The sequence below is a fragment of the Carcharhinus amblyrhynchos genome, chromosome 10, assembly GCF_965287045.1.
Source record: "Carcharhinus amblyrhynchos chromosome 10, sCarAmb.v2.hapA, whole genome shotgun sequence".
Taxonomy (NCBI): domain Eukaryota; kingdom Metazoa; phylum Chordata; class Chondrichthyes; order Carcharhiniformes; family Carcharhinidae; genus Carcharhinus; species Carcharhinus amblyrhynchos.
The window spans coordinates 70,720,233-70,739,160 of NC_137333.1; the positions used below are offsets into that span (position 1 = coordinate 70,720,233).

Consider the following 18,928-nt stretch of genomic DNA (forward strand, 5'->3'; position numbering starts at 1 on the left):
GGAGTGAAAAGAAATGCAGTAATTGCAGAGAATAATGCAGTTCGGGGATCAGTACTGTTCTCTGCAGCTACAACTAGGAATTCAAAGATTGTGTTGCCTGCCTGGTACCAGGGTTATATAACCTTTAATGCCATTTAGTTATTTCGAAAATATACTGAAACCATACAAACCCTGTGGCACTAACCTTTTCGTAACAGAACTTCAGGAGCAATGTAGTTTGGAGTTCCAACCAACGAGTGGGCTAGGCATCTTTGGTGTTGTCGGGCAGCCCTCTGTTCAAGGGTTTTTAACCTGTCGCCGCATTTACAGTCAGACAAGTCTCCCCAGAGATCACTTGGCTCCATGCTGTCCTGTCTGGCATGACTCCCTTTTTGTAAATTGGGAAATAAAACAAATTAAACAAAAACTCCTATCACACTATAACTAACTTTTACAGCAAAATGTTTTGCTTATAGTTCTGATTCTTTTTTATTAACCTGAGTCCAAATGTTTAACTCCTGCAATCAAACTATGATAATTGAAGTCTCTTGATGGAATGCAGATGTGAATAACTGTGATAAATTGGATTGAACAAAATAATTATTTACACTGATATTTTTGAGGTGGGCAAATTAACAGTTTCAAAATGGCAGAGGTGTTCAAATCTATTACAGTGGGCAAAACGTTTACCCAAAAACAGCAGGGAGTTACTTCCGACGAGAAAACTGGCATGTTTCTCTCCTAAGAAACTGGTCGGTTTTTTCTCCCGATCTTATAACACACTGCACTACGTAGATCATTGGCCCCTTCCCTGCCCTCCCGATCACCGACTCCTTTTCCTCCCACGATAATTTTCATCCACTCCTCCCCAGTGTACTCACCTCCATCAGCCCACCCTCCAAATGGCCATCACCGGCATCCCCTGTTCCTCCATCTGTGCTTGGCCAGCGCAGCATCTAAATGAATGATCCACGCTCCCCCGCTCCCCCCACCACTATGAAACTCCCACTGAGGCCCGCCCCTTGGCACTGCTGGGTTGGCATAGTGCCTGACCATATCAATCTCCTGTGAGGGCTATAGTTACTTTTGTGACCCCAGGGAGCACTCCATGACAGATTTACCTCTAGGTGAACCTGTTGTAAATGGTGCCAGTGTGCACCATGCCAGAGTATGCCAAATATCTGGTGAGAGGTAGGTCCTGAAGATAGTGCTCACTAATGTATTAAAATGAGTTTCTGTGGTCCCACAGCGTGTTCCACACCACTCTACCAGCGAGATGCTGGCAAGATCAGAACTCGGAAACTCACCAGCATGAATCATGTTCTCTGGATTTTGAGCACGTGCCTCCATTTTCACAGATGGAAAGTACGGGCTCAAAATTAACGTCATTAAGTATCATTATCTATTATTATTATTATCTATCTTCTGTTTAAATGTCTGGAACATGATCTAAACCTTTAGATAATGAAGTACAAAATTAACAGCCTCAAAACAAGATATATATTAGTGTTCTATTTGAGTGGAATTGTATGAAAGATATGGAATTTTTTAAAAAATCCAATATTGTAACCATGTTATACAGCACAGAGTTATTGCATATATTCATATCAGAAGCACACAGTTAACAATACAATTTCCACTTCCCAGAAAATTGGTTGTGGAGGATTTAGGCCCATGAATTTCCTAAGATGCTCATCTTAGTGAGGTCAGGAGTTATGTCTCATTCCGCAATGCAGCAAGAGCCTCAGCACAGTCAAACAATCACTGTTTGGAAGGAGTGCTGAAGGAAATGCCTTATTTAAATTTAAAAAGAATATTGGGCAATCATCTATCCCAGTACTCTTGTCTCTGCCACCCTTACTCCTGATCCATTCCCCAACACTGGAGAATAGCAGTGCACTATGAGCAGTCAGCATACCCTCAGTGGTTGCTAACACTCAAAAATGCAGTTTTGTATTCTCACTGCATCAGGTACATGCCTCGGGTCTCAGTAATGAACTATGAAACCAAGCTGACTTTGAGATTCCTCAGCAAAGGCAGCCCTTATGTATATAGATGCCAACAGAATGTTCAGGTCATATTACTGATCCAATTGTTACGTTCTGTTTCCAATATCTGACTGATTGCTGCAAGCTTGTCTACTCAGGGATGGAATGATATGTAGAATCATGGAATGTGTTGTGAAAATCTAATTAATAATTCATATGCTTTAGAATATAAATTTTAGTTTTAGGAATTACAGCGTTTTAACTGTGGATAAATTGAGTCATTTGGTTGAGGGACTGGTGAACACAACTCTGATATAAACGCAACTAAAAAGAACCAAGTTTATTACGCTCAAAATATAGCTTGTGTTTATTCAATAAGTTCAGAATTGACAATAGGAACTTGAACAATGTATGATCTATCGTTAGGTTTATGGTACAACCAGACGGCATTCACTTACTTCAATAAAAAATTTAAATTATGTATATAGTTCCCAGATGAGGAAAGGTTAAAGTCAGCTGGTCAACAAGGGAGTGCCTTGATAGGGACAGAAATTCTGTAGAAACGGTCATAAACTCCATTCACAATATAAAACATTCATATGAATTGAAGAATCAAGGAATATGTTCAAGCTTTGACCCTTTCTGAATTACCAGGGAGCTTGGGGAGCCTACAGTTCCCCCATTGTTTTCTCGATGACAATGCCTGAGCCAATCATTGATTTACCAACCAATCAGCACCCTTTTCTAGTGATCATTTGAGATTTGGCATTCTTGCTTTTGTCTTTATGAGTGCAAGATAAAAAGATTCAGCAACATGTCTCTCCTTTCATTAATAATCAAAGAGTTGTGTGAAGGTAAAATAATTAGTTTACATTTCTGTTTGATGGCATTTCAAAGTATACCATCTTGTCATAGAAATGGATTCTGAGGATACACAGTTCTATATTTTAATTTACCAGGCTGTTTGCTCAGAAAGCAAGTAGTTACATTTTTTGCTGCATTTCACAAGATTGAGAAAGCTAACAGGAGATGATTGTTAGTTAGACCTCCACTTTAAGCAAAGAAAATACTAAATTTATCGCTCAGCACGTGGAATATTGCTGGGTCTCAAACCCAGTTTGGATTTCGAAAGAGAAAAGGAGCAGGAAGATTTGTTTAACTTGTAGCTAAATGAAGAAATCTACATTGGTCCCCAAAAAGCTCCGAAGCTGAAGCAGTCAGCAGAGTTGGCTTGGAAGCTGTGAAAAGACAGTTGGGTATCTGCCTGCAACCAGTCAAGAAGCTGAGCCATCACCAATCCTGAGCTATTAAAGAGAAGTTGACGGGTCACTTAGCCAAAAATCTAACAGAAGGTCTTTGTTAAACATTACCTCAGAGAATAGTTGGAACACTGAAGATAATTAAAGTGAATTTTGATGAGCTGTGGCACACTTTGGGGGTTGATTCCTAAAGAATGAACCTTCAAGATTCTTAAAATGTGTAACTTTTGGCAGGAAGTAAAGTAGAACTGAGTTCATAGTACAATTAGTTACAAAATATAGTATTAAGTTAATAGTGCTTGCTTTGATTAGATCTTTTGATGTACAGTGGAGTTTGTTTTAGCACAATTATCTTGTGGTGTGGTTTTGTCAGTTAATCACAATATGTTCAGAACCTCTTTAAATATTAATGGTTACTAACAGGATCATAAAAAATGTTACAGCAAATCTGGATTGCTGTTTTCTTTCACATGTATCATGTAGTCTAACACCACTCTTTACTTTTCTTTCTCGAAGGTTCTATCTAATAATCTTGTAAAATAATTTATGGCAACAAAGTTTTTTTGCAACAAAGAAAATTCCATGTTCTAACCAGGAATGGGAGTGGAAGAAAGAGAGAGGGGGAATGGGAAGTGAGATAGAGAATGAGTGCAAGTGGAAAAAGAGAGAGGAAGTAGTTCGGCACAACATCGAGGGCCGAAGGGCCTGTAATGTGCTGTACTGTTCTATATGCTCTAAGTAAAAGTCCAGGGCTAAGAAAGAGCAAGAGAAGAAACTGGAGCAAAAAAAAAGAGGGAATAAGAAACAAAGAAGGAAACAAAGCATTTTTGTAATTTAATCATTTCTTTGTCATCTTAAATTTATATCCTTTTGTATAGTCTCACTGGCCTGATTGAAACTTACCCAACATCAATACACAGCTCCAGCAAGAGTTGTTCACAGCAACTATCACATCATAGCAATTAGTGGCAGAAACATTTGCAAGACAGTTTGTCACTAATAAAAGGGGGTAAACTGGGCTTTCTGGAGACAATACACATTTTTTTAACCTGTGCTCAACGCTCGCTCCACTCACATTGTCTGTACCTTTAAGACTCGATTATCTGTAAAGACTCACATTCCAACCATTATTTTGTAAATTGACTTTGTGTCTTTATATGCCATGTTTGTGAATAGAACTCCCACTCATCTGATGAAGGGGCAGGGCTCCGCAAGCTAGTGGCTTTTGCTACCTTGTGTTGTGAGACTCCTTACTGTGTTTACTCCAGTCCAATGCCAGCATCGCCACATCATGATAATAAAAAGACCTGAGGCCACCTATAGTGCTCCTACTGATACTTGCTGCAGTATCTTCCATTCTGGATTATTGGTTGGGTGGCAGGAGCTGGAATTAGATTCACTTCCCCATGTTGGATCTTGTACTTTTCAGCTTATTACATATGCATGCACGAGGAGCTCAGTGAATCTTGCAGTGCAACTGGGCAGGAAATTGCTGTCCCTGCCCTTACCTCAGGGGTCAAATTCCTAATGCCATACTTTAAGGGCACCAAAGCAATCATTCACTCACTGCAAGCCAGGAGTTCGGATTCAAAATCCATCATAATGTCTCAGAGCAGACAATGTGTTGACATATTAGTGATGTCTCCCCGCAGATTCTCCTTCAGGTTGTCCAGGAACCCTGCTTCCCAGATATGGCAACAAAAGACCCCTCATCTGACCATGACAGCCTGGATGGTGGTGGCAACAGAGATTAGTGCCCATTGAGTCTACAAAAGAACTGAAGATAAGTGCACAAGTGCACAGGAGTTTGGGCTGCAAGAGACAGCAGACGGTAGGACATGTGCATTGAAAATGCCACTTCATGCTCTAAATGTTCTATCAGTTGCGGGACATTGTGTTTGTCAATCACTTATTGGTGAAAACTGAGGACTACTCGTCACACTCAATTCTTCCATCTGTCTGCAGGCCAAAACATGAACAACTGGAGTAAGCAATCCCAGCCATGGGTTTCCTGGCAGCTGAAGTTGCATATAACGGGAAACTCTATTGACAGTCCACCACCAGCCAGTGGCAGGCCGTCTCCATTGCTGCGAAGTACACCTGGACCGAAAGCTGGAACTTGTCTGCTATCGAAATCTGTCTGCTATCGTGGTTGCTGCCCCAATAGGAGATATCAGTGGATGCAAAGAAACCTCAAGATGAGTTAACAGATTATGTGAGTGGCAAGCAACCCTGTAATTGCAGTTTGAAGGTTAAAAGAGCAAAGCCCTCCATTGTGTTCTGACCAAAAGAAAATCAGAGGTTTCCCTAGGTGTTAAACTAATAACATGTGCACATCCAATCATTCCTGAATGTCCTTCTCAATAGTCATTTTCAGCTAACATGCAGTTAAAGGCTGCAATTTTGGAGGCAATGGCAAGTTAGTCTTGACTGCAAGAGGGACTAAGTTTAGGATTAATGAGGGGTGTGTGCAATTGACTGCAGCCTTTATGAAACCTCACATGGAATATTATTTGGCTTACTTGTCTTCTGATCAAGAATAGGAATAGATCTCACATTAAGGAATTGCAACCAAAGTCAACAGACATCATTAAAGGACCAGGATATTATCCCATTGGGCAGAATTTTATGTTTCCCCATGCAGGTTCATCAAGCTGTGGTCGCCTTTGCTGCTGAGTGGCTAGTCAAAAGGGTCTTCTTCCGTGCACCTGGAGGGTGGCCACCGGGGTACATTTGGGAGTTTCTCCACATGGTCCAGGCTCCATCCCCTACCTGGATGGCACCCTTTAGTGGCTTTTAATTGGTTACTTATGGTTTCCAATCAACCTCTGATTAAGAAGGCTGTCCTTGATGTTCCCAGTTCCAACTTCATCGGGGAAAGAAAAGCTCCTTCACCCCACGCCTCCCTACCCAATTACAACCTCCCCTCAGTGCACTAGTAAAATGATGAGAGCTTATTGTTGCACAGAACTAGCTGATGTCAATTTTCAAACCCACTATGATATCCTTAGGGCCATCGAATTTGAATTTGTTTTTTTACATATGTGGGGGCAACTTAAAAGTCAAGAGCAATCTTTCCCATGGTTTATATCGTCACTTGCCTTCATGTTCTCACAAGCCCACTGGGGTCTGTTTGGAATTGACATCCAAGGTATTTAAAGGAGAACAGAAACAAATAATAGCATTATTGGTGAACACAGGAATCCATCTTGGCAACTCTCTCCCATAGCCAATATATAAAGAAAAACTATAATTAACCTCAACAAGCTGATCTCATATAAATGACTACTGTGGTCGCTCTGTACTTTGCTGCTTGAATGGAATTGTTCTCAAAACAAATTGCTTTGGTTGAAGGAAAAGCTAGCATTATTAGTGTTCCTTGTCCTCAATAAACCCTGATGTAGTAGATTCTCTTAAAATTTCAGAGCACTTTTGACAAAGGATGTGGTGAAATTATTGTATAGTCTATGATTGCATGATCTCCTTCTATCTATGATCATAGAACATAGAACATGGAACATTACAGCGCAGTACAGGCCCTTCGGCCCTCGATGTTGCGCCGACCAGTGGAATCAATCTAATGACCCTCTAACCTAAACTATTCCAATATTATCCATATGCCTATCCAATGACCATTTGAATGCCCTTAAAGTTGACGAGTCCACAACTGCTGCACGCAGGGCATTCCACGCCCTTACTACCCTCTGCGTAAAGAACCTACCTCTGACATCCATCCTATATTTATCACCCCTCAATTTAAAGCTATGTCCCCCCGTGTTAGCCATCACCATCCGAGGAAAAAGGCTCTCACTGTCCACCCGATCTAATCCTCTGATCATGTATGCCTCAATTAGGTCACCTCTTAACCTTCTTCTCTCTAACGAAAACAACCTCAAGTCCCTCAGCCTTTCCTCATAAGACCTTCCCACCATACCAGGCAACATCCTGGTAAACCTCCTCTGCACCCTTTCCAATGCTTCCACATCTTTCCTATAATGCAGCGACCAGAACTGTACGTAATACTCCAAGTGCAGCGGCACCAGAGTTTTGTACAGCTGCAACATGATCTCATGGCTCCAAAATTCAATCCCTCTACCAATAAAAGCTAACACACCGTACGCCTTCTTAACAACCTTATCAATCTGGGTGCCAACTTTCAGGGATCTATGCACATGTACACCGAGATCTCTCTGCTCATCCACACTACCAAGAGTCCTTCCATTAGCCCAATACTCTGTAATCCTGTTACTCCTTCCAAAGTGAATCACCTCACATTTTTTCACATTAAACTCCATTTGCCACCTCTCAGCCCAGCTCTGCAGCTTACCTATGTCCCTCTGCAAACTATAACATCCATCCTCACTGTCTACAACTCCTCTGACTTCAGTGCCTTCTGCAAATTTACTAATCCATCCTTCTCATCCAGGTCATTTATAAAAATGACAAACAGCAGTGGCCCCAAAACAGATCCCTGCGGTACACCACTAGTAACTGAACTCCAGGTTGAATATTTCCCATCAACCACCACCCCCTGTCTTCTATCAGCTAACCAATTCCTGATCCAAACCGCTAAATCACCCTCACTCCCATGCATCCATATTCTCTGCATTAGGTTACCATGGGGAACCTTATCAAATGCTTTGCTGATGCAGATCATGGACAACTCATAATCTTTGTCAACATCGCTCCAGGCATCTAAATCATGCAGGTCAAGCTGGAGTGCTTTTCTTTCCATTCCCACATACAGCTGGAATTAGAGATATTTCTTCTACAAGATGACAAGCTTATACATGTACAGCAAGTAAACTGATCCCCAGCATCTCAAAGTGATACAAAAGCAAAATAGTGTAGGTATTGGAACTCTGAAATAGAAACAGAAAATGCTGGAAATAAGCAGCAGGTTTGGCAGCATCAATGTTGAGAAAAACAGTTAAATAGCTGAATTTTCTGGTCCTGGAAATTCCTACCCGAAATCAATCTGCCTTTTCTGGTCCATCAAATTTTCCTACCCACTATGATTCTCACAGAAGACAGAACTGGAAAATCCGGTCCAATCTTTCAGGTCTGTGACATTTCATCACAACTGGAAAAAGCTAACTGGGAAATTAAGAAGTTTTGAGTAATGAATGAGGGAAGTTAGGAAGAAAAACGAAAGGGAAATTCTGTGATAAGGTGGAAGGCAGGAGAGGTTAAATGACAAGGAGTCTTATGGTGCAGGCTGAAGAGAGTGGCAAAGAAATGAATGATGTATTAAAAGGAGATGTGAATGACAGGAGGAGATGTCATCCAAATGTAAAGGAAATACAAAAGAAATAAGAGGAAAAATACATTTGCAATCCTCACAGCCCCCTAACCTTGAAGAGCCCACTTCTACCTCCTTCCCAAGTGCCACACATAAGACTGCCCTGGAAGACTCATGATTTCAGCCTGTTCCTGTCCCACAGAACTGATTTTTTTCCTACTGTGACTATTTTTTCCTCTCTTTGTCCAGTTTCTTCTCAGCTACAGCTGTGACTCCTATGATGCTCTCTGTTCCTAACAGTTTCCAGTTTCCTAGTCTTAACCATCTCAATAGATGTCCAATGTCTGCTGCCATTCCTCATCAGGTTGGTCTGAACATCCTCTGCTTCTTTCTTGAGTATAGTTTTAACCAGTCCTCATCTACCACCACCTCTTCCACCTAGTTTAACAACTTCTCCTTCAACTCCATTCATTTCCTTCAAATAAAGAGTGTTGTTTTGGGTACACGTTTAAACTCCTGCTATCCTGCCTTTACATGAGATATGTGGAACTCACTTTATCCAGTTCTAGGCAGATCCATTTCCTCATTCCTTTTTCCAGTATAGGTGATGTTTCCTGCTCTTGCCCTGAACTGGAAAATTTCATTGACTTTGCTACCAATTTCCACCAAAACTCCAACTCTTCCTTTCCCTTCTTTAGCTTCTCTATTTCCATTTACGGCAATAGGCTATCAACCAATATTGACTTTAAGCCCACTGACTCCCACCCCACTTCCTGCAAAACTTTTTCCATTCTCCCAGTTTCTCCATCTCTGCTGCATCTGTTTGGATGATGTAACCTTTTATTTCAGCATTTCCAATTTTAATTCCTTAGTCCTCATCATGATTGACAAGACCCTCGAGAGCACCCACATTTCCTGAATTCCTGTATGGCCACCTTTAACGATTTATGCACATATACACCCAGGTCCCTCTGCTTCTGCACCCCTTTTAGAATTATACCCTTTCTTTTATATTCTGGCTGCATTATTTCCATCAAATAATCACTTCACACTTTTCTGCATTAAATTTTGTCTGCCATTTGTCTGCTTATTCCACCAACCTATGCCCTTTTGAAATTCTACGCAATCTTCCTCATAGTTCACAGTACATCCAAGTATTCTATCAGCTACAGTTTTTGAAATTGTGCCCTGCGCAGCAAGGTCTAGGTCATTTATATAAGTCAGGAACAGCATGAGTCCTGACACTGTTCCTTGGGGACTCCAATATAAACCTTCCTCCAGTCTGAAAAATATCCATTAATCACTCCTCTCTGCGTCCTGTCACTCAGCCAATTTTGTATCCATGTTGCTACTGTCCCTTTTATTCAAAGAGCTCTAATTTTGCTCACAAGTTTGTTGTGCAGCACTTTATCAAATACCTATTAGATGTCCATACACACCATATCAACAATGTTACCCTCATCAATTCTCTTTGTTATCTCATCAAAAAACTCAAGCAAGTTAATTAAACACGATTTTGCCTTACTATATCCATGCTAGCTTTCATTAATTAAGATGTGAAGATGCTGGCGTTGGACTGGGGTAAGCACTTTAAGAAGCCTCATAACACCAGGTTAAAGTCCAACAGGTTTATTTGGTAGCACAAACTTTCGGAGCACTGCTCCTTCATCAGTGCTCACCTGGTGAAGGAGCAGTGCTCCAAAAGCTCATGCTACCAAATAAACCTGTTGGACTTTAACCTGGTGTTGTGAGACCTCTTACTGTTCATTAATTAAGGCACCCAAATGACTATTAATTCTGTTCCAAATTATTGTTCCCAACTTTAATGGGTCATTCTCTGTTATTTCCATCACCTCTAGCATGATGCCACCCCCAAGCACATCCTCCCATCCCCACCCCTGCCCTCCACTTTTAGAATCCCAAAGGAACCGTTCTATGACACTTTAATCTAATCCTCAGTCACTCTAAACAGCCCCTCCTTTTACTAAGTCACTTTTCCAGCCATGTGCAGTGGATGCAACACTGTCTTTTTACCTCCTCCCTTCTCAATGTCCAGGGTTTCAAACACTCTTACAGATGAAACAGATGCTGCCAGGCCTGCTGAGTATTTCCAGCATTATATCTGTTTTAATTCAAACTGATATTCTGCCGAGAATGGGCCAAATGGCCTCTTTCTGCACTGTAGGGTTTCTATGGTAATACTAGTACAACATTGCTCTGTTGTGAACTAAATAAACACATGCAAAAAAATCTATAACATTATCAGTACAGGCAGCATCTGTAACTCACCGAAGAAAAATGTTAGAGATTATAAAACCAAGACTCACCTTTCTGGTAGTATTTGGAATCATGAGTCCATCTAAATCCAGTACAAAGACCAAAGTCTGTAAGTTTAATGTGTCCATCAAGATCAATCAAGATGTTGTCAGGTTTAATATCCCTGTGAATGAATCCCATTTTGTGGACGCTCTCGATGGCTAAGGTCAATTCCGCAATATAGAACCTTGCCAGTGACTCTGGGAAAACTCCCATTCTAATCAAGAGACTCATCATATCTCCACCTGGGATGTAATCCATCACAAAGTATAAGTTTTCTTTATCTTGGAAAGAATAGTAGAGCTTGACTACCCATTCATTGTCAGCTTCAGCCAGAATATCCCTCTCTGCTTTCACGTGAGCCACTTGATTACGACTCAGCACATCCTTTTTCCGTAGGGTTTTCATTGCATATAGAGCATTGGTATCCACTTTTTGAGCGAGGCAGACCTCCCCAAAAGCACCGACTCCCAGTGTCTTAATTTTTACAAATAATGACTTGTCCATTTTTGCTCTTTTCAGTCTGTTGTAATTAGACTCTTTCTGATTAAGCATTTTCCTCATCTGTTCTTGTTCTGCCTCGGATAGACCTGCCTTTGGAAGTTATATATCACAAATTAATTGAAAATCAAAAAACAATTAAAACTATACAAAAGAACCATATAACTTCTGTACTGAAAGCTACAGATATTTCCTTTGATTGCCTATCGGGTGAATGAACAAACCAATATTAATTACAATGTCAACAACTAGGGAAGCATCCATTTCAACACCTGGTTTAGGATTTTAGGTGGAGTAACTGTAGAGCTGCTTTAGTATCCCAAGTCTATAGGAGAAAAAATAGCTGCCAAGATTAAAACTCCTGATATTTAGTGATTTCTGTTAAAAAAAAAGTGCATGAAGTTCTCAGTTTCTGAGAAGCAATTACTTGCTATCACTGCTAAAACAAACAAAGTGAAATACACTTGTTCTGACTGTTGGCCTCTAGTTTTCCCCTCACTATCCTATCAGCAAAGTGGATCCTGCCAATTGGAAAATGAAGTGAAGATTTGTTGTGTTAAATCTCTGCTTCTTTTTGTATTATAAGTATTTTCAGGAAGACAGTGGACAATTGGGATTATCTGGTGCAAGAAGCAAAGTGTACATATACCAACTATCACTTTGATATCCATGCCTTTTTACAGAGATTTACGTGTATGATTATCCAACGTGATCAACTCATATGAAATGAGTTGTTAAGATGAGAATTTACCCCAAAGATTTTTGTGAATAATTTCTAGACCACTTTATTATCATAGTTCTGCAATATATCTTGTTAAGAACATTTATATAATTATTACAATACAGTCACAACAGTGTCACAAAGGCATTCTCCCTGAGGTTCCCCTTACACTTTGGCTTTTTGAAGGAAAACTAATAGAGATGTCAGGTGAGACAGACTACACCACACATATTCTAGAGCTATGACTGACCCCACATTAGGATTACAAACATACCTCCATTTATCAGAGGCACAAATGGAAGCTTCAATTAAGCAATGGGTTCCATGACACCTGTGGCAAATACACAAACTCCAAAGTTTTAGAGAATGCCCAATATGTCACAATCACCCTCACCTTTTATGCTTTCAGATTGACACTGGAAACTTCAGCAATGTGAGCGATATATAAAGCAATGTACCCGTGAAACAAATTATAATAGCAAGAGAGGGTTATAAATTTTACTGATTGACAAATATTCCCGAAGCTCCTATGCCATAATTCTCCTCTCATAATTCCTTAGGGAAAGCATCAACTGTTGAAAGTGTTGAATGGCAGAGCTTGACTTGCCAAATGGTATTCCCCTTGCTCATATTTCTTGTTTACTTGGTTTCTAGGGTCTATGGCAGACTTACCTCACACTCCACAGTGGACTACATTGTTGTGAAACTGAACTGTAAGGGAGGTCCCATGAAAGACGTACAAAAGTCAAGTTCTACAGAACATGATTGGCATGGTTACCAATGATCTACCAGCATTTGATGTGGGTGCAAACTAGTCCAATGAACACCAGGTTCTTTTGCCACCACTTATATTATGTGTGTTATCTAATGCATTTTCTTGTAGCTTACTGTCTAAATCTTCAATGAGGACACATTTGAGCAGGTGCTTATGAAGAATAGAGGAGTTATATTGCCTGAGGGTGTGATATTATTTTGAAGATACTTTGTAAATACAAGTTGCTGTGTGTTGTGAAGATCAACTGGGACCTGAGTCAGCTTGCTCTTACAAACTTAAAGGAAGATAAATTATAATGAGCTGCCCTTATATGCAACTTTCAGTAGAAAAGATGACATAACAGTAGCCTGCATTATATGTTTTATAGTCAGAAAATCAATGTGAGAATGAGGTGAGATGAAATAGCAGCTCTGAGCAAGCATGTGTCCTCCTACTTCCCAATACTAGCAGTGCCTGCGCCTTGCATTCCCAGGTTTCTAAGAGTTTAACATTATAGGTCAACTGCTAGCTAAGAACCTTCCTCCTGCTTAAGCTCTCTGTTAAAACTGTCTTCTTCTACAAGCAGCATAGAAAGAACTAAAGATGTTCCATAGTTAAGATGAAAAGCAGTAAGAAACAACGCCATGATTTTAATTGTGGGATGGGTGAGTGGGGCCGGACTGGACCTCTGCTCCATCTGACCCATTAGGAAATCTAAAAAGAACTACTCACCTTTCTTATGTCTACTGCTCCTTTGCACTCATGCAAGGTCAGCATCTGATGCCAAACATAGCTGACCAGAATATGAAGGTCTGAATAACATCATCTGAGCTTAACTTCTGAATTCAACATGGTCTTCATTTACCTGGTTCCAGGTCCACAATGGCTAGTTAGAATGTTAAAATGGTGTACGCAGCAATGGTCAGGTAAGGAAGTCCTACAAAGATTTGAATCCTTGAATGCTCCATTTTGTTAGGAATAGGAGGTTAAAACTGGGGTTCTGGTATCAGTTTGCAGTGTGATGGTATATGCATACAACAAATAGCTACTTTAGATGGATTCATCTGGGACTAAATATACACTAGACTGTTATTGGAGGAATCGTTGGAAGTAAAAACTAAGGGTACGAAGTACACTCAGTGCATCATGGGCTTTAATAATTATATTTTTGATCATGGTGTGTTTTCCTAACTTGGTGAAGTTCTAATCTTTCAGCAGTGCACATTGTGGAAGTGGCTTTGATACCAATGGTCAGCTGTTTCCATCTCTTTGAGGGGCATGTAGAACTCACTGCAAGAGACAACCTCCCCAACTCTGCCTCCCTTTATCACTAATACTCATTCATGCAAGGATAAAAGCTTACCCTCTTTTAAATTTCACAAAACATAATGCCATTCTCTTTAAGATACAGCAAGATATAAAGTGACATCACAATGGTTGAATAGCATATTATTGCTCATTGTTTAAAAATTCCTTTGTAAACAATTTAGTTAAATTGGAGAAGAAGAGCAAAATTCAACATGGTTCACCTGCTTAGCTGCAGATGAGCTAATGTCATGGGTTAGCACATCCCTGATTTTGCCACATTCAAAATTGGGCTCTCATCCAAATGACTGACATTCTTTCATAAGTTACATATAATCTAGTGCCAGGAGAATGATTAGCTCTCAGACTTCCATCAGTGTTTACAAGCGGCCAAAAGTAGACGTGCAAGTTTAGCTTGGGAACAAATTTCATGCTGATTACTCCCTATAAGGACATTATAGGCTTCAGCTGATTACATTCATCCAAAATGACATTTGTGATAGGAACAGTGGCACAGCAGTTAGCACTACTGCCTCACTGAGCCAGGGACCTGGATTCGATTCCCGGCTTGGGTTACTGTCTGTGTGGAGTTTGCACATTCTCCCCATGTCCGCATGGGTTTCCTCACAGTGGTCTGGTTTCCTCCCACAGTCCAAAGATGTGCAGGTTTGGTGGATTGGCTATGTTAAATTGCACCTTAGCGTCAAGGGGACGAGCTAAAGTAAATGCATGGTGTTATGGGGCGAGGACCTGGGTGGGATTGTGGTTGGTGCAGACCCGATGAGCTGAATGGCCTCCGTCTGCACTATAGGATTCTATAATTCTATGAACTGATTGAGTTGGGACTCAGATTGCTTCAAACCACTCTGGTTTAGCATGCTAGCTTTCAAAGCACTTTCCTGTCCCTCAAAGAACACACTGAATAAAGATAAAATTTAATTCAATTTAGTTTGAATAAAGTATAAGCTTTAAATAGTTCAATTATACAGATCAGTTACAATTTCACAGTGTTAAAAATCAATACCTTTGACATCTCTTGCTCCAACTGAAACCTCCTGTTTAGTTTTTGTTGATACGTTTTCATGATGTTTTCCACATGTTGTTCCATAAAAAACTTAAAAGCAAAAGGGGAGTAACTTTTAATTCTCGATTCCCTTTTCTCTTCATCTTTACTATTTTTGCGAAATGGTACAGGCGATGTTTGAATACGTTTTTTGTCCTTTCCCATCTTCTCCGATTTGTTAGGCTTATTATTTTTCTCACTTTTTTCATTGCTACTCTCTTCAGTTTTATTGCATGTCAAACTGTGAACACCACGAATACCTTGCTCCATACCCACACATAGACAGTTAGTATCAAATTGCTCTGTGTTGTTCTGAAATAACAAATGCTTTGGATATGGTGGTGGAGGACATCTACGTTCTTTCATAGTGTAATCATCAGGCTCAAGGACATAGTTTGCAGCTCCACCTACTGCTAAAGGATTTTGCTCCATCATATCATTGTTGTCCGTACCCTGACTCTGTAACCATGCTGGATGTGAAGGTGCCACAGCTGTCTGAGGCTCAGGTCTTGGAACTCGAATGCTCTTCACTGGTTGAAGAATAGGAGTTGACGTTACTGCTGTAATAGTGTTGCTGGTATTTAGGGATGATTCTGTTTTGCTAGTCACAACTTGTCTCATTGATGGTGAAGCCTGCAGTTGATTGTTAAATGAATTGGTTCGGTTCGGAATTTGGGAATCTGGCCGAAGATGGCCAGCTGGTCTTGGCAATGTTTCTAGTCCAGTGTTCTGCAAGGAATCCCTCCTTGATGGAGATGGCACTTGCCAGTGTTGCATCTGAGCAGGGTTTATATCAAAAATGTCCATGTTCAGGCTATTTCTTGAGGGTGTCACTATACTTGGGGTGAGCTCTGAAAACTCATTTCCAAATGATGAAGCTAAGCTGGATAACATTTGTATTTGAGGAGATGTAGGACTTTGTTGTCTATGATGGGACTGTGGCATATATAGAACAGTTGGAGACTGCTGGAAGGTATGGCCAGGAATGCCTTGCGTAACAGAGCTTTTATTCTGAAGACTTCCATAATTTCCCTCTTGTTGCATCTTGTTTTGGAAAGATGAACTTCTTTGGACAGCATAACCTAAAGAGACACTGCTTTCTCCTTGTGTCATTAAATGCTGCCTCATATAATGTGGATTGCTTGACACCTGAGGGCCTTGCATTGTGATTGATTGGCTGCTGTGATTTGAGAGAGTGTAATTAATGATTTGAAGAGGTTGGCCTGTTTCTCCTTTGGCTGAATATGTTTTTTGTTGGTGTTTAATATCACAGGTTGTGGATGGGAATATAACATTAGATGAAGGATTCTGTCCAGCAATTGCAGAGTGAGGTCCTAAGGGAGAACATCTCTGCCCTGGAGTGTTGACAGTCATAGCTTGTCCTGCAGCAACTAAAAAATTCATATTGGGTGCGTTTACATATTGCCGTGATATTTCACTATGCTTATTTCCACTCTCCATTCCAGAATCTGCTACTTCATACATTGGATTACCCATCTGGTGATAGGTGGGCAAAGAGTCATTTGATCCTTCAAAACTTGGCCTACGATCAAGGGGATGTGGTCCAATACCTTTTCCTTAAAATAAACAAATTGGAAGACATTATTATCACAATCAATTCCTTACAATTAGCAAAGGCATGAAAATGGCTGAAATGAAATCACGGCCACGATTCTCCCATCCCGACTCGCAATTTTTCTGACAGGTTGGGGTGGGAGATGTGCAACGCCGGCCTTGTTCCTTGATTTGCACATGTGCCAGGAATGCATGCACATCTCCCAAAGCTAGAGAACAGTTGCAGGCCAGAACTCGCTGGAAACCGGCAGGAAGACAGGTAAGTAATTTGAATCTTTTTTTAATATGTTTTAAATGTATTTTAAATGTAATTATCGGGAACTTACTGGTCCCGATTGAATCTCCCACCCACCAGGAGTACTTCATTCCATCGGGATTTAAAGTAGCTCCCCATGTTGTGGAAACTAGCAGGAGACCCCACCAGAATGAAGGGGGGGGACCCGCTGCCACTTTGCATGGCAATCGGTCTGGGATGGAGGGAGGGCAGTGATTGGGGCAGAGGTTCTGACCCGGAGGCAGGTGGGGAATGGGCTGGACATCAGGGCACCCAGGGCATCAAGGCTCCCCCGGGAATTGTTGTGGGAGCCATGTTTGGACTTTAGTGGGGACTGGAGGGGCAGTACTGCAGGGGTCCCGGGCTGGCCAGTGATTGCGCTGGCCAGCAAATGGGAGACTGACAGATCAGGGCCACTGTGCATGCGCAGAGTTCCAGACACCTCATACTCTGGCGCGAATAGGCCCCACCTCCTGGGTTTTTAATGAAATTCACGATTGGGACCTCTGCAGTGTACAGAATGGGAAGATTCGAGTGAGAAGCTGAACTGACAAAACAGTCGTGCTCTAGAACACTTTCCCCACCAATTAAGCACTTTGGGAGAATTGACCCACCACCACCCCCCTCCAAGTTGCTAGTCTATTTGTATTACCATAAGATGCCCGATGCCCCAAAGATAATGCTTCAGTGAGTTTATTCTGCGAGTAATTGGGTAATACATTATCAGGAAAATCCTAGATTTAATTACCAGTGTCATCTCAGTGGGAGCAGCAGCGGAGTTGTTAAATTAGCCAAAGTGCTTTCAGGACAGGAAACGTTTTGCAGGAGTCCTGATTCTGATTGTTAAATATAACAGTGACCCTGCCAGAACTGTGTGAATATGCATGTTAACCCGAGCCACGTTCATATATTTTACAGAGCAGAAAAACAACAACATGATAGTCCTAACAGTAAGTCAGTCAAGGAATGTATAGAAACTGGGAAAGAATTTACTTTGAAAAGAAGGAAAATTAAGAAGAAAAATTATAATCCAGTATGACAAATCCAGTTCTGCAAGACACTTTTCCAAATATGAGAGAAAATTATACATTTTAGCATCAATCAGCAGTATCTCAATCTGATCAGAGTGCCAGATGAAACGTTGCCACGCAGTAACATTTTACAGCTCTTCAGAATCCTGTGCTTAACAGGGCACAAGTGTTCATCACAAATTCAGGACAAGTTGATCATGATTTTCCCTGCATTAAAATTAATCAATGGAAAATTGCAAACAGCTTGGAAGACAGCAAGCTTGTGCTAACCTTTTTGTCAAGGACTTAATCCCAGTAGAAAACCTGCCCTAAAATTCCAATGGATAGATAGAAACAAAACCTTGGAAGCAAAAAGAATCCCACAATTTATCTGTTTCTTACAGATAAAATATACTTTATGAATGTTCATCCAAAATCCCATAACTGCTGGAATGTGGCTCTCCAAATAATGTAATTATCTGCTCAGTTCCTTCATGCCAATTGTCTTGTCTCCCCTCCTCCCCTTCAAAGTACTAGCTCCTTGTTAGGTTACAGTTCTAGACAGCCATTCTTAGTGAACATTTTTTGTGCCTCCCAAACAAATTGGCAGACTACTCAGCTGTGCTCAATCAAGCCTGATCTTGACATCACCCAACACCCACATAGGCAGTTCCTTGAAAGTTTGCCAAAAGGTCTGAGGCAGGAGAAAAATGAGCAAGAACAGACAAAATCAAAAAGTAGAAACTGAAAAAGTGGCATTAGAATTACTTCAAAAACAAGACAGAGGGAACAGCAGAACACCCTGAGTGCTTTAAGTCAAGTTATAGATCAAGGATCTGTAAATCTTCTTTGTATGCTTTAGCATTTGATCAATTAGTTTAAGAATGGCGGTAAGAGGGGGCACATCAGTGAATGCAGTAAAAAGGACCTAAAGTGATGTC

General features: G+C 40.8%; 1 protein-coding gene across 7 annotated transcripts in view; it reads right to left on the minus strand.

Moving 5' to 3' along the window:
- The window catches only part of lats2 (large tumor suppressor kinase 2), an 88,714-nt gene that overhangs the window by 20,692 nt on the left and 49,094 nt on the right, over window positions 1-18,928 (minus strand). For all 7 annotated transcript variants that reach the window (XM_080197328.1, XM_080197322.1, XM_080197325.1 and 4 more), the window contains 3 exons: window positions 15,090-16,705; window positions 10,796-11,378; window positions 185-367 (listed from right to left, as the gene is read on the minus strand). In XM_080197328.1, the coding sequence (XP_080053454.1) occupies window positions 185-367; window positions 10,796-11,378; window positions 15,090-16,705 (2,382 nt within the window). The remainder of the gene's footprint in view (window positions 1-184; window positions 368-10,795; window positions 11,379-15,089; window positions 16,706-18,928) is intronic.